Consider the following 23180-nt stretch of genomic DNA (forward strand, 5'->3'; position numbering starts at 1 on the left):
TTTAGAAGAGATTAGACAAACACATTCCAAGAGTTACGTATATTATCTTATTTGGAGTTTGGAGAAGGAAAAAAAATTAACTCTTTCAACCACACAAAACATTGCTTGCCATGCACTCCAAGTGGTCTCAAGTATTAGGCAAATATGAAATGAAATGAAAACCTAGACTAGTAGACCTCCTGCAATTGCTCACAGGCAGGCCTCACTAGAACAAACAAGATCCACATCTTCAAATGACATATCCTATTACCAAACACTCAAATTATCTTTCATCTGGAAAATAACAAGAACAGATTAAATACTTATTAAATACTTACAAAATTTCTTACATTAATGCCTTTGCATTTACATTTGCATTGTACATTTTACATGCCGACAAAACAGTCAGCCCACAGGAGTATACATAGTTAATAAAGGGTTGCATAGTTTATTCAATTGTTACAGTTGAAAGAATAATCGAACTATTAAGTCTTGAAAAGGCCAAAATTTCCAGAGATACTTTAATCTTTAATAGACTAAACCAGTGTTACTCTAAAAGGCAAATAAGAGTCAAAGAGCAGTACAGCAGAATTTATTTTTCCTTATCTTCTAGTCTTTCAGCAGTCCAGATTTCGGCTGCTAAGACTTCTGGAATTCAGGTAATGAAACACGCATCAATGTAAAGTGAATTAAACCCCCAAATCCCTAGAAATTAGCAAATTAACATTTGTCAGTACCAAGGTAAGAGCTGATGAATGATACTTACCGTTAGCATTGGAGTTGTCAAGAGCCCCCAGGCAAAGAATTCTAGAAATATGACCACCACCGCATGGTATACGCTCGGCCGACCAATACCTTGTTGCTAAGAAAAAAAAATGCAGTGGTTGTACACATCTAGTTCATTACATGTGCAAATATCTCTTGCAAACATGTTTTGAGCATAACCACATTTCAGCATGACCTACTAACCAAGCCCTTGGGAACAACAATAATCCAAACAAGGGAGGAGAAATTGTTTTGTATTACAAAACAATTAAAGATCTCTAGGGAACTTGAAAAAGTTTGTTCCCTTGAACACCTGCTAACTGAAAAGAATTACTGGCCCTATTCCTGACATTGTCCGGTTCTGCTTTCACCTCCAACATGTCTTTAGGATTCCTCCCCCTCAAGCATTATTCAAACCCCTTCCACAATGCAGTGGCAAATTGTATACCTCTCCCTGCTTCCTCCACAAGTGACAAGAAGACACATCCAGTTTATTAAGATCACATCACTGTTTCAATAAAACTAAGACAACATACATAATCAGAAGACCAACAATACTTGTATTTGAAAATGTCAAAGTATGAGAAAATAAGGAGCTGTTTATGTCATCTGTACAACTGTTTTCTGTTGATAGCTGACCAACTGATTCTATGCTTGTGTCTGCAAATACAGACTGCAGACTGAGGAACTATTCTACTGGCCAACAAGTAATTCCAGAAAGAATTAGGAAACTATTAAAGTACTCATGATTCTGTGAAACTGCTGCCATTCAAAATCAAATGATTTGGTCCCGGATGAAACACAAGAACTATGTAAAACAGTTACTGTGCCAAGGGGTAGTAAGAAAAGAGAACATCACAGAATGATTTTGATTGAAAGGAACCTTGAAGTTCCTTAGAATCATGGAATTCCAACTCTTCCACTAGTGGAGAAGATTCCACCCACTAGATAAGCTGCTCAGGGCCCCATGCAGATAGCCTTTAACACTTCCAAGTATGAGATGTCCGCAACATCTCCAGGCAACTTGATATGCAATGCAATTTGTTGACTAAAGAATATCTTCCTAATATCTACTCTAAATCTCTCCTTTTTTTGTTTTAAACCACTCCCCTTCTCCTATTACATTCTGCCCATATAAAAAGTCACTCTTCCTCTTTTAAAAGTCACTCTTTTGAAAAAAAGACATCTTCAAGCAGTGAGAGGCCACAGAGGTCTCCCTGGAGCCTTCTCTTCCGGGAGTCTGAATAACCCCAGCATTACCAGCCTGTTTTCATAGGAGAGATCCTCCAGCCTTCTAATAACTTTGTGGCCTCCTCTGGACCTACTGTAACAGGTCCATGTCCTCCATGTGCTGATGGCTTCAGAGCTGGACACAGTGTTATAGGTTGGGTCTCATGCGGGCAGAGTAGAACGTCAAAAATCCCCTCCCTTTATTTGCTGGCTACTCCTCTTTTAATGCAGCCGAGGATGTGTTTTGCGTTCTAAGCTGCGAGTGCACATTGCTGGCTTATGTCCAACTTTTCAGCCACAAGAACCCCCAAGGCCTCCTCAGGGCTGCTCTCTAATTGTTTTCCCAGTCTGCGTTCATGTCGGGAATCGCCCTGACCCAGGTGCAACACTGATCAGTGTTTACAGCCAATCCAAGCCCATTACACTCCAACAGAATAGTGCAATTTAATAATACAGAATTCAGTTGAAGAGACACTATCCAGTGATAAATATCAACCTGACTCATTTCAGCAAGTGAAAAGCAGGGTGAACATGGAAGTCAGGATCTACCACTGAACACAAAAAAAGTCAAGACAACCTAGGATGAAGGCAGAGTACAGACACAAACAAAAAACCCCAAACCAAAACAAAGCAAATCAAAAAAAAAAAATCACCACAAAAAAACCAAAAAACAAAAAACAAAAACAAAAAACAAACAAACAAAACAAAAAAAAAAAAACAACAAAAAAACCAACAACCACAAAAAAAAAAAAAAAAAAAAAAAACACAAAACAAAACAAAACAAAAAAACAACAACAAACTAACTCAGCCTTTGGGATTCAAGCCATGACCTGGAAAACTAAAACTGAGATCCTGAAAGGAACATATACCTCTTAAAACTAAGACAAACATTCTATTACAAATATACTATCATTTCCAATCTATGATCCACATGGACTGTAGTTGATAATTTTCAGTTTTCTTTACAGTGTCTTAACTCCCTAGATTAATTATAAATCTTGTGCTAAAGGCTGCACTAGAAAACTAAAATCATGAAACCAGGGAAGTTCACTGACATTATCAAACGGACTGACAAAGACAATTACTTCTAAATGTTCATCTTTACTGTAGTTCCCAAAAACTATGACAGAAGCTTCATATTTTTAATCAAGCATCAACTTATTTTTAAGAAAACAAAATAGTTTACGATTGATCATGTAAACAGCCTAGTCCACAGATTTAAAAAAGCAATGAAAACCCTTTACTCAGTTCATAACCAAAGAGTTTTCTAAAAACACTTCACACTCTCCTTCATCATAAAACTGTATCAGCACTACTGGGTGAAGTTAATTTCTGCATTGAAAAAACACCCTGCAACAAAACTCCATGCAATTGGCACAAAAACCTCTGAGAATGCAAAAAAATGGTTATAAATCTTGAAACACAAGGACCTTTAGGCTCCTTGAATAAAAACTATGGGAACAACTTTATGATTAAATATGGGAATTCCTTATGATTAAAAAGATTCTTAAAGGATTTCAGAAATAGTGTAGATATGGTTAACATAACAAATGTAAGTAAATGTTTGCCTCATTTACTACCCTCAAAATTGCAAGTGTTATAAGTAAGTCCCATCAGGAAAGCCTTAAAATTGTTATGGACTAATTTTCTACTCACATGGATCATCTTCATGTGACAGACCTGTGTGGGGGCTGAGAAACTATGCATGAACGTTTTAAGTGCCTTCAAATACAGCTGTTTATTGAGGTTTTATACTTGCACAATCATTAATGAGCAAAACATTACTTAATCTCAAATGCTTAACAATACAAGTCTGAGGCCACCATTGTAAAATCTGAAGTCCTAGAAATTCTAACAAAACATCTGTTATTTCTCCAGATTGACACTTATACTCCTTCAATGCCTCTTTTCACTGCCCTATTCTAAAAAATCATTTTTTCTTCTGCCTTTCTTGGAGTCATAATAAATACAAAAGTTAACTTGCAGGAAACTGGGAAAACTACTGGGAGGCTGTACAATTTTTTTTCCAAAGTGAAACAGCTGTTGAACTTCAATAAATCCATGAAAAAATGTCAAAATGATAAATCCAGCTGCTAGTAATTGCTCATGGAAAGGACAGAAATGCATTCTAGTATTAGTAAGAATACCTTATCTAACACATTTTTGAAGAACAGCTAGTACAATTCAACCTAAAATGCTCCACAGCAAAGCAAAAACCAGTCCCAGATCTGCAGAGCAAACCAACAGGCATTATGTATTATTCATGCAGTTTTTAGGTAACTATTTATCTGTTAGTTCAAATCTGTAATGTCGTGATCAAAATTGTTTGAATCCCTGCAAAAGCACTTTAGCATCAATTTCAAGCATGCCTAACTGTTTAGGAATTTCTCTGAAGAAATGTGCTTTGTAGAGAACAAAATCACTTCTCATTGTTCAAATCCTGACGTCTTCCAGGGCACCTTTTCAAATTTTTCCTATTTTGATGAGGGCCACATACTCCTGCTAGGCAAATTAAGCAAAAGATTCAACTGGATAACTACAACAAGCTTTTTTTCCTTCCATAAGGGTGAAGCAGCAGAGTTGGATATGAAGAGTTTGTTCCAATATTCAGCTGGAAAATCCCCAGGCAACCTGCTCAGCCCTCACAGCTGATCCTGTCCTGAAGAGGAAGGTATCTCCCTAAAGTACCTTTTCAGTCACATAATCCTATTATCTTTCAAGCAGATGACAACCAAACTCAAACTGAACTTCTGAAATGACAAACCACAGAACTTGCCATTGTCCCCCTACACCATCCTTTAGGAAATTCCTTCCCACCAGGCACTAGGAGAGCCTCTCAGGAGAGCCTGCTAGGTACTTGTTCTACCTGTTCTATCTTTGCAAAGAGCACTCACTGTCCTGCAATACGTAAAACAACATTCAAATGAATGAGTTTACTTACTTTTTTTTTAATGTCTACAGAAACATTTTCCCCTACAAAAATTAACTGAGTCAAATAGTAATTTTTATACTACCACCTGCACTGCAGTCCACTATGTCAACTCTGATATTTTAAGGAAAAAAAAGAACTGAACTAACAGAATCAGTAAAACACTCCAAGCAACATGCTTTAATTTATGAGTAATTCAGACCTTGAAGTTCATGACAAATTATAAAATTCATTCCCTTTACAGAATTATCTTCACTACTATTTCCTTAGTTTCCCCAAAAATACAACCATTTCAAATCCAAACTCTTCTTAGTATGTCTGACTACAAGACTACTTAATCATTTTAGTTTATTCTTTCACAAGTATTATGCCACCAATCCATCTCACTTCACAACAGACTCTCTTTCTTCCACACATTTTACCCAAGTAGTTCTCTAGGGATACTGCATGTTTATCTCTTTCTACTGACTATTTTCTTTAATTTTCAAACAGAAGTATTTTAGATCCACCTTAATTCCAGCTGTTCACCACAAATGCTCTATTTGTTGGAACTGGCAAAAATTCAGTGCAAAAATACATAGAACATAACTGAAAGTGCTTTCCAATCCAGTACAGCATTTTTGATCTGCCTTGTGAGATGCAATATAAATCATAAGTAATTCAGATTATACATTGTCCAAACTTGTGTTTCAGTTGCAAAACAAATACCTTAAGCAGATCTGTATCTAGACTGGAAGATCATGACACACTTTTTCAACAGAAAGCTATGCTAAATCATACTGCACAGGTGTAGAGTATCAGAAAAACAATCCTTTCAAAATGAAAAAGCCTGTGAAGATTCTGCAAAGAGAAATTGTGCCTTTGAGTTTGCAGAGTTCTCAAAAGCAAATACACAGATAAGGCAGATCACAACACTAAGCCTTCTGAAAATTCAGTAAACATACTCAAAGGTGCTCACTAAAGGCTCTTAAAGCAAGCAAACTGTTCAGAGAAACTGAAAAGAAAAAAAGTAAACAAACCAACCAAGCCCCTCCCACACAAAAAAAGAATAAAAAGAAAAAACAACTTTAAAATTTAGAAAAAAAATTAAAAACCCTCCAGGACAATTTAAAAATAATTTAAAAATCACTGCAATTTGTTCATATGCATAGCAACATTACCAGTTGACTCCTATTGTTCTGTCCTAGCACCTATGTTATTCAATACATTCAGAAATGAGCTGTAGAAAAGGATGAAAGTGAAGTGACAAAGTTCCCTGACGACAAAACACAATTCACTTTGGAAGATTATAGGGCAATGGTTAAGAACAACAAAACTTCATGGAATCCATAGAACAAATTAAGTGGCAGATTGAAATTAATGTACATTAATTTAAGCAATGCAAACGAGAAGAAATAATTTTAATTCCACATATAGGATGATTACATGATAAGAATGTGATCCTGGAAAAAGAGCTCAATGAAAGAGAAGAGTCTAGCATTTAGCAGTGGCTTACTAAAGCACATTCAAAAGAACTTCCCCTGTTAGGAAAAGATTATCATTATATTACTGCATTAACATGTGATGTGCCTGCCTTGCAAATCCTCTTCTTCTGATGTTCTGATCATTTTTATTAACTCTACATAAAGATCCTCCTCTTATCCCATGACTGTTTCATTCAGAAACTTTAAGCAATAGGCACTGTTGAACAGTGCATTTTACAGAAGCACAAGAGGCCCACAGAAATAAAAAGAACACTACCAAAGGTATGGAGGAATGCTGAAGCAGCTTCCTCCAAACTGCAATAAAAACATCTGCAGAAAGATAAAAATGGGATTCACTGAACTAGGAGTGACATGAAGAGTGTTAAGAAAAATCTGCCACTACCTCCTCATGCTAAAATACAAGAAAATAAGTGGCACTTCACACAATCTACTCTTGAGGTCTAAAATGTCTTGCCATATTGTATGTCCTTCTGGGAACACATTCCTGTTTAAGTTTAGACTGGACAAGTTTAGAAGCAGGACTCTTCTAAGGCACCTAAAGCACGAAGACCATTTCTGGTTCAGTCCTCATGGCTGAAGCCACTGAGGTAGGAAGACCAGCCAAGAAAAGAAGTGCTGTACATCCTGCCATATTCTGAAAGCTCTGCTCTGGACTTATTATTATTGCTTAATTAAACTAGTTCATACAGAAATAACATATAACTAGCATATTCTACTACAGCAAGTTGGAAGTCAAATTATCTGCTTAAGTTTCCTTTGTAAAACTTAGAAATATGTACAACACTGAGAAATTCCTCTAAAAGCCCTGGCTGCTTAGTTAATACACACGCTCCTCCATGGGACAGACAGTTACCCCAACTCCTTGCCCAGTAGGCTAGGTTTGATTTTCGTAGCTAATTATGTAGCTATGACTTGATAATTTAAGTTTTTACTGCTCTAGCCTACAGTACTTCTCCTGGAACACAACGTCGTCCACACTGATAGCATCAGTAACAGTAGATTTGTAAAACCAAAAGTTTTAAGTTCAGACTTAATGTCAGTCTAACAGGATGAGAAGGTTCAGAATGATATTGGCAGTCTTGAGAAGGCAATTATGTTCATCTCCAATTAATTCAGATTTAACAGTAAAAATACTCTGTGTGGGAGAAAACAGTGCTTCACAAAGGATTCAACACCCAAACTGACAAATTAACAATGTTTTTACCACCAGGAATAAAATTTAAATTCTACAAGCAAGAAATGTAAGAAACCAGCTTATTGAATTCCAACCTGTTTCAGTAAAGTCTCATAACATTAAATCATGCTTTATTGTGCCGTATTATTTATGGAGTATGAAAAAGAAAAATGCTAACACTAAGGGCAAGAACATGTAATTCTTTGGTTACACACAGTTGTGCTTCACTGTGTAAAATAGTTTAAATAATAAAGGCTGGCAAATTTCCAAGATGTATAGTTCAGAATGTTTATATTATCTTTCCAAAATATATAAAGGTCTTGGGCTTCATAATAGCTGAGGTGCTTTACAGTGTCCAAGGACATGAAACTAAAGTCTGATTAATTCCCTACCCTACTTATGGCTTCTCCCACAAAAGCACTTTATTTAGGCAGCAGGGCACTATATTTTGCTGAAAAGATTCCTTAGTGGGACATTTTACCGACAATAGGTTGCACAGAAATGAAGTGCATAGAGCAAATATTCTGAATGCCATGCTAAGTTTTGTGCTACCAGCGTTCATAATTCAGATGTAACAAGATTGCACAACAGCTAACAAAATGTCCCATGGCATCGTTTATTTAAATTTCTGAGGCTCACTGAAGTCACAGTATTACAGCCAAGAAAAATTATTTAATTCCATTGGAATTTAGTTAAACATACTATTTCTCTTATTAATTTTGAGGCAGTAACTCAATTCATAAGAAGTCATTTGTTCAGCATTTGTATTTCAGCTCTTCAATTCAGTGAAGCCAATGCATTCAACAAGGTGAAAGCGAGTTACAGCTACTTCAGAAAACAGAAGCTTCTTACACCCAAGCTGGAGGGGTAAAAGGAGAAAGGTGTGCACAACCTGACAGACCTGATCATACTCTTCCACTTTGGCTTACTGATCTGATGTGAAAAAAAGAGTAAAAATAAAAATGAAAAAATAAGACATTCTCCACAGACCAAAGAAGCAGCTCACAAAAATTTCACTTTTGCATTTATTTTTTCAGCAGAAATCCAAGCAACAAGTTTACTCTTCCAAGTGCCAGGGATGCACTCCCACTGATATCAAACACATCTCTGCAACTACATCTAAAGCCATGATGCAGCCCCTGATATTTTACTGTGAATAAGCTCTTTCAATAAAGTCTAGGCAGAGAGAGTTGTAGCAATATGACCACCACGTGAGAATCACAGGGAGGCGCAGGAACTGCAAGTACAAAACAAACTGTTCAGTCAGGAAAAGATGCGGATGCTACATGATATAACTGCACTACTAAGACACAGCTAGAGCCCCATGCCTTTCTGCCTTGTACAGGATGCTTTAGAGGAATACAAAGTCCTCCAACGGAACAACTAATAGGGAAGAGACTACAAAACACTCAGAAAACCAAGCCTCAAATCATTTTACAAAACTGAGAATTTATATCACTTTGAAGCTAAATTTCGAAAATTTATGCACAAAAAAGCATTTATTAAGTGCTCAAAAGCTTTTTAACATTTAATCCAACCTTACCAAACATTATACTCATTAATAAAAAAACAGGTTAAAGCTTTTGTCAGTTATGGATTTAACTTCCATTTGTGTTTTACTTTTTAATATTAGATAAAGAAATCAGTTCTTTGATTTTTTTTCAAATTCCCTACCCATACCTTCCATTTCCTAGCCTCTATTCATACATCCAAAAAAATCAACTTTCTTCTATATAGTGACATCAATCCTCTGTTTCTTCCACCACACCTTCTGAGCCGATAAAACTGAAAACTTCTGTTTCTTAACTAAAACATTAACTTTTCAAAACTTTTGCAGAGATATTTTTGTAGTCTGACTTCAGACTGGGTTACTGCATCCCATATACTCTAGACTCTTTAATGGGAGCTGCTATTCACAAACGTGGAACAGCAATTCTACCACCCAGCACACATCAGCTGCACTTCTAGAAGAGTCTAACCTGCTTTTTGAAGGGCATAACCATTTCCAAAAGACAACTGAAAGACTCAAATACAGAAGTGATACACTATAAGAAATGTGAGGCGGTCATTTCGGATTTAACTTACATAAAAGAAATCACTAATTCCATAGAACAACATTTTTCTACATCTTCTCTGTGTTAATAATCTACTAAAAGTACCTTAAAATCTTCACCAAATACAAGTAAGGTAGAAAGAATGTATGTGCATCAAATCTCTTCATCTCTAGCCACCGTATCACATTAATGCTACACTGTTAATGTTCAGCTAAAAATACCTCTTCACCTTCACATAAAACAGATACACTTAAAACACCTTCCCATAAAACAGCTCTCTGACAGCAGAGATAGCTGTGGGAAGACAGGTAACACACAAAGGGGATGCTGGCTCCCTGGCACAAACCTATCACTGTTGTATAACCTGGCATTTGCAATGCTTTCAGCATACACAACTTTGTGAGTAAACTAATACTAAATTATTCAGGTACACACGAACATAAATATACCCCAAGAAAACGTATTAACAACTTACAACTCAGACGCAAAAAAAGTATGTCATTTCAATTTGCTGAAAAAGATCTGGCATGGTAAGGTATTGCCGTGTATTGCACCTCTACTCCTTCAAAAACTATCAGTACCAGGATCACCTGTTTTATTACTTTGTGTCTTCCCCTGAGTTCTTCTATTCCATCTTGACCTCTGGGGTAACTCTAACAAAACAGGATGGGTTGTATCGCCTCAGTAAGTACCATCCTGCCTGAAGCAAGTCACCTGTCATCTACAGCAGAAAGCTCAAGGGGTGTGATCTTTGATCTGGTTTTAAGGCACCTTGTGAGCACAATGACGTACTAAGGGAAAGGCTTAAGCCTTTTTCTTCAGAACGCAATTACGTACCGCTACCACATTTACCAATGCAACTTTGCAACGAAAGCACGGATCACTCACTGCCTTCCAGCTCCTTTTTTCGCACAACAGTATCTCAGTGCTCAGCGTGAAGAAACGAAACAGAAAGCAAAGCAACTTATAAAAACTGCACACGGTAACCCCGTCGGTTGGGTTCAAGACGGAGCACCTCCAAGAGCTCCTAAGGAAAACTTAAGCTTTACCTTCTTGACACCTCGGGATCATAAAATTTAAGAGAAAACTTATTTACAGCCACCTGCTCACGGGTGCGGTTACTCAGGTTACTCCGCCCGGGACAAAATCGTAACGAATGTACCGGGACTTGTGAGGGACGGGCAGGGCAAGGCACGGGCAGGGCAAGGCCCACCCGAAGAACCCGCCGCACCCCAATTTCTGTAAGGCATGCAGGGGCAGGGCGCTCCAGGAAAGGTCTCAGCGGGCAGCTGAGGGGGAGCTACCCCTGACGGACGGGCCGGGCGCTGATACCCACAGGCCGCCCGGCCCAGCCCGCACCGCACGGCCGCCCTCAGGGCCGGCAGGAGCCGTACGCAGCCGCCGCCGCCGCCTCGGCGGAGCCCCCGCTCCCAGCCTGCACTCACCGCGACACAGCCGCCCGCCGTCAGGCCGACCCTCTTTAACGGCATGATGCAGCCGCCCCACCTGGCGCCGCCGCCGCCCTCCCACGATGGCTGCGACGGCGGCAGCGGCGGCTCCTCCTCCTCTTCCTCCGTTGCCGTCCGGTTCTGGGCTGGCGGCGGCTCCGGCTCGGGCTCGGGGCTCATGTCGGCCCCACCATGACCGCTCCCGCAGCGGCCGCGCCGGGCCGGCGGCGGCTGCAGCGGCCGCCTCCGCCCTGCTCACGTGACCGCGCGGCCCCGCCCCTGGCGCCGAGCCGCCTGCGCGCTTGAGGCGGGCTGGAGCGGGGCGCGCGGCGGCCCGGCTCCCGCCGGGATCGGGCGGCTCGATGGGCTTGGAAGGGGCTCTTGAGGTCGTGGAGCGCGACCTACAACCGAGCACCACCTTGTCACCTAGACCATGGCTCTGAGTACCACATCCAGTCCTTCCTTAAACACCTGCGTGATCAGTGACTCCACCACTTCCCTGGCCGCCCATTCCAATGTGCCTGGTCACCCTTTTTGTGAAGAATTCTTCCTGACGTCCAACCTAAGCCTTTCCCGGCATAGCTTTAGCCTGTGTCCTCTTGTCCTGTCACAAGTCGCCTGGGCGAAGAGACTGACCCCCGCCTGGCTGCGCCCTCCGTCAGGTGGTTTCAGAGAGTGGTAAGGTCATCCCAGAGCCTCCTTTTCTCCGGCCTAAACACCCCCAGCTCACTCAGACTTAGTTATTGGACTTGTATAGTTCCAGACTCTCCACCAGCTCTGTTGCCCTTCTCTGGACGTGCTCCATCACCTCAATGTCCTTGAACTGGACACGGGATTCAAGGTGTGGCCTTACCAGTGCTGAGTACAGGGACAGTTATTGCCCTGGTCCTGCTGGACACACTACTGCTGATCCTCAAGATAATGTGTTCAAAACTAGTATTCTGTGTGCCTCAGTTAAGTCTTTCTGAAGCCCGTGATCCTTTGTCACTGGGCAGATGTAATGGCATGCCCAGTTTTCTCTCGCTGGAGTACTGAAAGGCCAGCTGGTTGTTAGCACTGCCCCAGGTTCATCACTAGAAGCAGAAGTGGTTGTCTCACAGGTGTGCACAAACAGGGCGCTTTGAGGCAGCACAGATCTGGTAGTAAAGATAGCTACCGACTGGAACAACAATACAGCCAACCAGCTGCCCACCTGGAATAAGCTCTTCACCAGAGAGCTCAAAACATCCCCACATGGCCAGCACCATGAGGCTTTCATATCCCGCAGAAGGATATGCAGTAACATCCTTCCATCTGGATATGCTACTGGAGTCAAGCTGCTGGTTTTCCTCAATTTATTCCTCAGCTGCTCTCTGCTAAGTACCAAGCTGGTTACAGGATGAAAATTTTCAGTTTGCTAGAACAATAAAGGTTAATTTAAAATGCTGTTTGCTGTCTGACTGTTTTGTCCGTGTATAACAAACCATGTATGGCCTAAATATAGTGCATTGTGAAATTTGTCTTCTATGATTCATTATCCAGTAATTTAACAAACATTCTTTACTATCAAAGTAGTGTGCATTCACTTAAAAGCTTTTCTTTATATGAACTTCTTTTAAAGAAATATTTTGTTTAAAGGCATCACCATTTTAGGATGAACACTGGTTACTGTGAACTAAATGGACACACCAAATTATTTTTCTTATTATATAGGGATTAGTAAATCAATATATATTACTTACATTTCCTTTCCAGCCCAAGCCAAATGTGTGTAGAATTTCATGCTTGCTTTCCACTCTTTTTTTGTTCTAATAGCCTAGAAGGTCTTACAAAATGTTTCATTTCTTAAAAAATAATTACTATGAAATAGAATAATATTTTTGCTCTTTTCATGACTTAACCATTTTTCTACTGACTTGAAAGGCAAGGGACTTTATCCTGTATAGTTTTCAGTGTTGGGTTTTGTTGTTGGTTTGTCTGGGTTTTGTTGTTAGTTTGTTTGGGTTTTTTTATTAACAGGCTTCTAAAGGATGAGAATTTTTTTCAATTCAAACATATTCCTCAGTCAGAAAGGTATGAATTTTTATTAGCTTGATGTATCAGCCAGAAACCTGTCTATCACATGAGGTTCGTGTAAAATGTATTACTTTAATTCATCATTATATTTTGAAAATTTCACCTTTAAAATATTTACATATGTCACTGAAGTATTTAATCTACTTCATATACAAACCAATATCAAATGATCAGCTGTAATGGCTATTCATTTGGGCTCAACAGGCCACTACTTTATGTCCTTTTTGCATACAAAATTTTAAGTTAGGACAGTTTTGTTCACATGCTGAGCTTCATATATAATCCTTTTTAGGAGCTGGTTATCCAAATAAGTGGAAACAAAGCAAAGGAATAAATACTCAGTTTATGAAGAGACTTTACTGGTACGGTTCCTCTCAGTTCTTTGCTCTATGCTTTTTAGAGTATTCTTAGCAATATTTTTAAGCTATCTGGAGGAGTCATTAATAAACAAGGATATAGAGTTTATTAGAGAATGCTATTCAGCTTAATCAAAACTATGAAGAGTTGTAAAAATACAATGAAGTTGAATGACTGTTGAAATAGCTGAAAGTGGGGAAAAGAATTCTAATTAGTCATTTAGTTTGTAGATTTCTAAGTTAGCTCTTTCTACTTTAAAGATACTAGAAATTGTATAGAGAGTTTTCTGATATGATTCTTTTATCTGGCAGTAGCCAGTCACCTGTTTAGAGATAATAAAAGTATTTTCTGAAATTTAAAACTGCACTTTATCTCAGCTTAGGTACCTGCAAGTCTTTTGTGTTTTAATCCATTTTTTGTAGTTAATGGACTTAAATTGCCTGTTTTATTGAAGAACAAGTATAAAATATTGACAAAATTTTCATGGTAAAAATATGAACCTGATCTAATGGTTTTTTCATATAGTTTAATGAGGTTTTGTGACGTGTGAAACAGCTGCAATACTGTTTGAACAAAATATTGCTAAGCGGAAGAATGAATTAACAAAATTGTCTGAAGGTGAATCATATGCTGATCTCAATGAATCATGGCCAAGAGTATCCCAAGGAAGATGCCCTTGGGATGGCTGGATACCTGAGGTGCTGTCCCTATATCCATCCATGCCATATCACCCTGTGCTGCTCTCTTAGACAGACACTGCTGGTACTCAGAGCAGTCATCTCCAGGCTCTGGCACAGCATTGGCAGCCAGGCACTGCTGCTTTCATGGACCACAGGTGCCAACAAATACCCTGCACACGGTCCCGAGTGCTCCCCTGAAGTGAGAGCGTTGCTGCTGTCATGGCAGGGTATTTATGCCGAGGGGCTGGATGGCACTGATGGCTCTTCCCAGGGTGAGTGGCCAGCATTGGTGTGCCTGGTGCTGCTTGCCTTAGCTAGATGCTGCTCTGTGAGACAGCTGGGCCACACCTGCTCTTGCTGGGGCAATGCTCAGCTCTTGGAGGTGGCTGGATCATCCTTTGTGTCCTGACCACCCATGGCAGGGATATGATCTGAGGGTTGCTATTGTCTCTCTGTGGGAGAGTGAACTGAACTGAGGCCACTGGATAATGACTTGAAACATTCCCCATTTGTGGAGACCAGGGATATTTGTTGAAGCCTTGCTTGAAGATAGAAGAGTTGAGCTTTTGACTGTGTAGTGGCTAATCCCTGGTGTGATAAGACAGAGAGTGACTGATAGGCCATGAGTGAGATACTTGTGTTGTCTTGAGCAGCTGTGTTTTCTCAGAAGGTGTCTAGGGCACCCAAAGTGTCCAGTGATCTACAAAATGGCATCATCCAATGTGAAGCTCCCTGTCCTGGAAGAGGTACCTGGACACCTGGGTGTTCCCACCGGAACCTGACTATAAACCAAACAGACTTGGTATTCAGCAGATTTTCCTGGGGATTTTTCCCCACCAGTTCTTTGGTACCTCTCCCACCATCCAACAGATTAGTTCTACGAACACCGCTTTGACTGAGATTGCTCAGCAACCAAGACTTGGCGAAGAACCTATGGGTAGTAAGAGCTACACTCTCTTTTTTTTATTATTATTTTCTTTTTGTTGTTGTTGTTGTTGTTGTTTTGTTTTGTTTTGTTTTATTCTTCACATTCTTGTGTTTTCTCTTTCTTTTTCCTTGTGTGTGTCCTTGGGTGATGTTGCATTTTCATATTGCAATGAATTCTTGTTGTTATATTACTAGAGATAATACTAACCAAAACTGCTACATACCTGTTTTGCTTTGCAACTGAATTGTTCTATAATAAATCCTACAAGTGTATATTTATGAACACAAATTATTTAGTGGCATTTCACCCAAAAGGATCTTTTAATAAGAACTTGGGTTGCCCTTACCTTCACCTGTAACACTCTCCTAATGCTGCTGTGCCCTCATAATCTTCATGTTGAAACAGATCTTTGCCACTGTGGTAACAGTGTACATCTCAGTACACCTGGCTTTTGCTGTTGTCTTCCCGCCTCTTCAAGGGCACTGGACATTTTTGATTCTCTTCAGACATCTCATAGGACATTGGACTCTTCATCAACATCATCATCATCTTCAGACATCTCATATTGCTCTTTGTCAATATTGTATTCCTAGTCCTCCTCCTCAGCCAAGGTTCCTGGCTCACTAGAGACATGGGCTTCAACATGCTCTGGCACTTTCTGCATGCTCTGGATGGTCTCTGTCCCCACCAGGTCTGTCAGCTCATGAGAGAGAAGAGTTGAATAGTTCTTGAATAGTTCTTTGTCATGTTCTTTACATTGGGGCTGGAAGAGCACTTGGAACAGGCTGTCCAGAGAGGTCATAGAGTCTCCCTCTCAGGAGGTATTCCAAATCCACTTGTACACATTCCTCTGTAACCTTCTCTCGGTGACCCTGCCTTTGCAGGCAGTTGGACTAGATGACCTCCAGAGGTCATTTCCAACTATTCTGTGATTTGTATGGTTTGCCTAGCTACCACCAGCAAATGTCTGCTGGGGACCTGGCAGTGGTGGCCACTGGGACAGGAGATGATGAGACTGCAGCCATGTGGCACTGCAGCTGGCCCCAGGAAATGAAAGGCTCGTTCCCCTTTTCCACACCATCCCATCTTGTCCGTAGCACTCACCTGCCTGGGTCTGTTACTGAGCTGCCAAGACTGTGTCAGGGGGGCAAGCTGGTCCTCTCCCTTCTGCTGCAGGAGCTCCTTCTCCAGACTGTCCTGCTGCCAGGTAGCTTTGCTCCACTGAGCCCTCTGCTTGAGCCAGTCCCAGCTGCTCCTCTGCAGAGCCTTCATCTGCAGGCTTGGCAGACTTCTGAGAGTCTAGAAACTGCTGTTCTCTTTTCCAGAAGGATCTTCATTGCTGTCTTTGGTATCTGCTGCCACAGGTCTGCCAGGGCATCCAGGGAAGATGCTGACTCCTGAAGGAACTGCTCTCCCAAGAGTGGGCATCCCAGTGTTCTGCATTCCTTCAATGCCAGGTCCTTCAATCCCTCACAAGCCAGGTCAATGCCCTAGTGCATCACAGCAGTCTCTGGGCAATACCTGGCAGCTGACCCCAGCAGCCACTCCCAGTGCAGGTGTTCATGGCACTAATCCCCAGACACGGTGTGTGATAACAGATAATCCATCAAGCCACCAAAGTTCCATATTTGTCACTCTCACAGTATGAGAGATAATGCCATCTTGAATAAGAAATCATAATGCCAGCTACTTTTAGAAGTAAAGAGGATCAAGATGAACATGACCTTTCGCAGTGGAGTACAGCAGCTGTGCAACTTGTCTGCTGGGAAGCTGCTGTCTTACTTTATGAAGGGGTTTTACCAACCTTATTTGGAGCACCTTTTAAAAAGGCTGGAGTTTTTGTTTTGAAAACCTGCAATCTTACATATATTAATCATCAAGAACATTAGGTTTAGGCACTGAATGATTTTGGTTTCAGAAAAAATTTAATATATGGGTAGCCACACAAGCAAACAGACAAGAGATACAAATCTACAGATCTTGCACTTTCTGAAGAAGAACAGGAAAGCTGATTTACCTGTGATTAATGGAAATTAGAGCCCATGTAAAAGAAGCCTTGCTGTCTCAGAGATTTTTATGCTTTTTTGAGGTACACAGTTCAACTGTGGTCATAGCCAAGTTGAAGGAGCTGAATATGGCCTGTCTCTGAGCATGTCCAATGCCTATGGCATTCAATGGGAGCTATGTTCCTGAGTAGGCAGACATAAAGTTGCACTGTTATTGGATTCACTGCAATTGTTTTAGTGAGGTTAAAAAAAGAATATATATTCTCCTCAAATATTCTCTCAAATGTTTGGCTCAAATATTCTCGACTTGAAAGTAGTATTTTTTGCATATAGAAATTGGTAACTGTCATGTAGAGCACAATGCTTTATATATTAAAAATATGATTTTTTAAATTATTTCAATTACATGTTTCTAAAATTTTCTTTGTGTTATGTCATGTATATATTCATAGAAGAGTTTATAGAAGTTTAGTGCCTATTTTTGGACACTTCCTTATTGTGATATATCTTGGCTCTTATTTTTAATACAGAAAAGAGACAGAAATTTCCCTTCCAATTCAGTTTTTGCATTTATACAGGGAACTGCTTGCAATATCTTAGTCTTCTGGTTTTGGAGATCTTATGGTGTTAAACAGGGATCAAAATAAAGTTGCTGCCTTCAACCTGTGAAATATACTAGCAGGGACAGAGAGAATAAAGCTAGGGCAGTGTTGTGGTTTTGAAAACAAACCAAGTAAGAGGCTCTAAGTCAGAAATAAAATTTAATGAGAAGAAAAGGAAAATAAAATAGAATAAAATAAAATGAAATAAATACAAAAAGAAAAACCACTGACAGAGTCAGAATACAGCCTGATCAGGGTGATGGAAACAGTCCAGACGAGGTGGTTTTCTTGAAACAGTGATCTTGTAGAAAGGTCTGGTAGCTCCAGTCCTCTGGGAATCCAGTGGGTGAGGGCTGCTTCTACTGTCCCAAATCCCAGCTTATATCCAGGTGAGAATGCTTGGCTCTTCCCCATGGGCGGAGCATCTCACAATGGGATGATGAGTCATGGAAGAGAGCCTTAATGGCCCATTAAAGAGAGAGATAACTCCCTCTGGGAGTTATCTCTGAGTCATGCAAAAGGCATTGATGGGCCATTAACTGAAGATGGTGATAGACCTAAACTACATCCCAGGACAGGCAGCACAAACACCAGGTCAGATTTACCTCTCTCCTCCTTAAAAGGACAGTAGAAGGGCATTTTACTCAATCAATAAGAATAGTACAATGGAACAACCTTTACTCTCATCAAGGACCCCAGAACACAACTGCTCAGCTTTGGAGAAATAAATAAGAAATGTAACTTAGGGAAACAGAAGTCATGCAAAATGCTAGTGGGATGCCAGCTCAGCTCTGTAAGTCTGACAAAATAGAAGTTATGCAAAACAAAGATACTGTGATTAAAAGCAGGTGGTAGAGGAACAGCCACCTAAAAAGGACACTGGATATTGAAGACAGAACCCAGAGAATCATATAAGAACTTCCAATAACAGGTGTGACTATGTCAAATAAAGTCAAGGAGGTGGAGATAGCTAATGAATATGTAATCAGTGTGTATGATAAAAACTCTGCTCATTCAACACTCGAATGGAGCAAGGATCTCCCAGGTGAGCAACCTACTGCAATAAAGAATTCTTGCTTTCTAGTAATTCTTGCTTTCTAGAAAGCTTCTATCTGGCCAATTTCAGTGTCACTGGGAAATTTGTGGGTGAGTGAGGTGATGGTGCTTCGGCACCTGGGTGAGCTGTGCTGCTTCAAAGCTGCTGATTCATCCCAACCCCATCCCATCCCAAGAGGCTGTGCATGGCTCTTACTGCCATTTGGGGTGCTCTGTGTAAGATGAGCTTATAGTTAGTAAGGGGACAGGCAGTGAATTCTTGCAGGCTGGAAGCTGACATGCTTCTGTTTGTGGTTTGCTCTCAGGTTAGATTTTTCAGGTACTTTTTTTTTAAATATTTCAGTATAATCATAAATATACCTATTCACCTTTGTGTTATTAGTAACCTAAGAACTGGATGGACTCACTGAGGGGAAATTATATTTGACCAGATCTGATAGCCTTCTCTGATGAAATGACAGATGGGTTGATGAGGAGAAAGTAGTGGATGTGGTCTGCCTTGACTTCAGCAAAGTTTGTTACACTGTCTCCCATAACATCCTCATAGGTAAGATCAGAAAATGTGGGTTAGATGAGTGGACAGTGAGGTGGATCAAGAACTGGATGAATGGCAGAGCTCAGAAGATCATGATCAGTGGAGTATAATCCAGTTGGAGGCTTGCAGTAACTGTTTTTCCCCTGGGACCAATACTGAGTTCAGTCTTACTCAAGGTGTTTATCAACAACCTGAAAAAGGGGGTAGAGTGTACGGTCAGCAAGTTTGATGATGATATGAAACTGGGGAAGTGGCACAACTCAAGGTTATGCTGCTATTCAGCAGGACTTTAATACACCGTCAAATTGGGTGGAGAGACATCTGATGAGGTTTAACAAGGATCCTGTACCCTAAGTGCCTGCAGCTCTGCAGAAGAAAACAGCTCTGCAAAAAAGACTATCTGCAAGAAATGGACTTGAGAGCAGCTCTGTAGAAAGGGAGTTGGTTGTCTTGGGGGATCATAAGTTGGCTTGACCTGGAGGGCCAATGGTATTCTGGGGTGTATCAGGAAGAGTGTGGCTAACAGGTGTTATGATTCAGTGGATCTTAAAGCCCTCAGCCCAAATTAAGGTGCAAAGGAGACCAAATGTGCAACATCATCAGTTCAATAGTACAGGCTTTATTTTGCAAAATTGCTTGTATAACAAAAAGAGGGAGAAGGAGAGAGAGATAGTGCAAATAGAAGACAGTTACCACCATGGATGCAGGATCATCTGATTAGTCACTCAGTCATTAGTCATTCAGAGCTTCTTCTGGTGCTGGGTAATTCTTATAAAGTACCTTATTTGCACAAGAAGCGAAGGTAGGAATGGCTTTCAGTTCCTCTTTAGTAGGAGTAATTGTCAGTTCCTTGTTAGCATGAAAGGGAGAGGAGGAATGGCTTTGGCTGTCACTCATGGTCAAGTCTTAATTCAGTGGTCATTGAGGTCTACTCCAGCAGTTATATAGCATACAGCAGTATAATGTTGCAGTGAAAATCATCAGTTCCAGTCCCATCTAGGCAAAGACAGAACGGAAACTATTTATTTTGCTGTTTGTGCTTAGGGACTGCTAATGTTTTATGCAACAAGTTTTACAACGAGTGTTTAAAGCATATACTACAAATGTCATTAACTCTTTCCTTACTGCAGGCCAAGGGAGGTGATCCTGCCTATCCTCTTGGCCATAATGAGGCCACATCTGGAGTGCTGTGTCCAGTTCTGGGCTCCTCAGTACAAGAGAAACATGGAGCTACTGGAGACAGTCCAGTGGAGTCCACAAAGATGATTTAGGGTCTGGAGCATCTCTGTTATGAGAAGAGACTGCAGGAAGTGAGCTTGTTTAGTCTAAAGAAGACTAAACAGAGACGACATCTGTCTCATTAATGCATATATATATATATCTCAAAGGCAGGTGTCAGGAGGATAGTGCCCGACTTTTAGCAGTGCCCAGTGACAGGACATGGAACAATGGCTTTAGACAAAAACACAAGAAATTTTACCTCAACATGGGGAAGAAATTCTTTACATTGAAACTGGCAGAATACTTGGAACAAACTGCCCTAAAGGTTTAGTCTCCCCCTCTAGAGACATTTCAAATCCAAGGAATACTTGGATATATTCCTCTGTAACCTTCTCTAGGTGACCCTGCCCTGCCTTTGCAGGGCAGTTGGACTAGATGACCTCCTAAGGTCACTTCCAATCATAACAGTTCTGTGATTCTGAATGCTCAAAAATGTTTTAAAAATAAAATAGAAATTTTAAAGTATTAGCAACTAGCTAGATGAGAAGGAAATGAAAATACTACAGTACATCATGAATCCATGAAGTTTTATGCTGTTGTATCCCTATCTCGAAAAGGAACTTAGTAATAAGAGTCAGGGAATGGCTTTCGTATATGAGAGATAACAGAGGGAAGGGAAGAATACAGTAGCAGTTATAAAGTCCTGACTGGCATGGAGAAAATGCTGTTATTTCTTGATATAAGGCAGGAAAAAAGGCATTAAATGCGATTATCAAGAAACAAGTTTAAAACAAACTGAAGCAAGTGTTTTTCCAGTCAAATAGTAACTAAATCATTAAGCTAATTTCTACAGGGTACTTTGGTTAAAAAACTACAAGTGTTTTAAAAGATAATTACACAAGTTTATGGAATAAAGCTCTATTATGAGCTGTTAACCAGTACAAAGTCTTCCAGGCTGTTGACTGCATGAGGGTGGGTGAGTTTGTCAGGAGTCCCTCTGCCGTGATTGTGTTTTCTGCTATTTGCATAAGTATATACTGTCTCCAAACAAGGACAGATGGAAGTTTGGTGCAGCTCTACATATCTGCTCTTCAGTTTTAAGTCTCAAGTCTTAATAGTCTTACAGACTCAGAGGTTTTGAAAGAGAAACCACAGTTGCACTGTTTGACCAGCTTTCCAAGAACGCAGTGGCTGGTCTGAAAAAAGTAAAACTGCCCCATTTGTTTCACTGGATATGCTCTCTTGAAAACTGGTGATAAATTGTATGTCAGTTTATATATCATAACCATTATATATCATAACCATATTTACTGATCAAATAAATACTAAAGATTACAGAATCATTTGAATGCACAAGATTATGTTGTTTGGGTCAACAGAGTTTGTGAAAGTGATCCCTGCAGCTTGTGAGAGTTCTCTGTCTTGGCAGGGTGCTGATGAAGATAGCTTTACTCAGTGAGCTGTCAATAAAACAACAGGAGGGCTTCTATCGATGGCACAATTATGTGCAAGAGGTGGGCCAGCTCATTCTGCAGTGCAGGCACTTCCCATGGTTTCTGACTTGAGCCTGAGCTATATATTACAATTACAGTGTGATGGACTATGTTGTGGTTTGAAAGCAAACCGAGTGAGGGGCTCCAAGTTAGAAATACAATTTAATGAGAAGGAAATAAAATAAAATAAAATAAATGTAATAATACAAAAAACCACTCCAGTGACAGAGTCAGAATACAGCCTGATCAGGGTGATGGAAGCAGTCCAGGTGAGGTGGTCTTCCTGAAGCAGTGATCTTGTAGAAAGGTCTGGTAGCTCCAGTCCTCTGGGAATCCAGTGGGTGAGGTCTGCCTGTACTGTCCCAAATCCCAGCTTATATCCAGGTGAGAATGCTTGGCTCCTCCCCTTGGGCGGAGCATCTCACAATGGGATGATGAGTCCTACAGGAGGTCCTTGCTGGCCCATTAAAGAGAGATAACTGCTGGAGGGAGTTATCTCTGAGTCATGCACAAGGCATTGATGGGCCATTAACTGAAGATGGTGATAGAATACATCCTAAACTACAACCCAGGACAGACTATAAGTACTAGGGACCAGAAATACCCTCATTCTCTCCCTTCTCTGTACATCATAGTTCCCAGTGAGAAGAGTTTAGAACCAATGAGCCATTTTTATTCTTCAGGTTCTTCTTGTCATTAAAGACAAGGAATAAAACCAGTGGAATGTGTTTATACTGCAATTTATCTGTGAAACCTGCAAGAATTCATTACTATTTTGCTCAAATTCATCATAGCCTAGTCCCCAACATTCAGTACACTACAATTACGGTCTTTTTGGGTCTCCTTGCGGTTTATTAATTTCAATGGAAAACAGCTTTGAAGGAAATTCATGCAGGCGAGCTACTCTAAGGACCATTGACCAGTACTATTTCTATGTTGTACTTTTCTACTTATAATCAAGTATCTCATAAACTGTGGTTTTTCCACAGTGTTGCACTAGGATTTTTTAGAGTTCATCCAAGTAATACAATAAATAGCTTCCTTCCTGTGCCAACCCTTTGTAATTGATGAGATGAGCATAAAAGTAGCAAAGACAGAATCCTTTAAGGAGTAATCTAGTGTAGACAAAACTTGGGAATCTCCCACTTTCATTTCATAGTCTTTACTAACACAAAATACTCAGA

General features: G+C 40.3%; 1 protein-coding gene across 2 annotated transcripts in view; it reads right to left on the bottom strand.

Moving 5' to 3' along the window:
• LOC136374565 (hippocampus abundant transcript-like protein 1) overlaps positions 1–11283 on the bottom strand; it is a 28662-nt gene extending 17379 nt beyond the window's left edge. The window contains exons 1-2 of one of the 2 annotated variants that reach the window (XM_066339963.1): positions 11061–11283; positions 746–841 (exon numbers count right to left, since the gene is read on the bottom strand). In XM_066339963.1, the coding sequence (XP_066196060.1) occupies positions 746–841; positions 11061–11243 (279 nt within the window). In that variant the 5' untranslated portion in view covers positions 11244–11283. The remainder of the gene's footprint in view (positions 1–745; positions 842–11060) is intronic. The other variant, XM_066339964.1, reaches the window with a different exon arrangement.
• Between the last annotated feature and the right edge of the window lie 11897 nt (positions 11284–23180).

Source organism: Sylvia atricapilla, chromosome Z (assembly GCF_009819655.1).
Source record: "Sylvia atricapilla isolate bSylAtr1 chromosome Z, bSylAtr1.pri, whole genome shotgun sequence".
Taxonomy (NCBI): Eukaryota; Metazoa; Chordata; class Aves; order Passeriformes; family Sylviidae; genus Sylvia; species Sylvia atricapilla.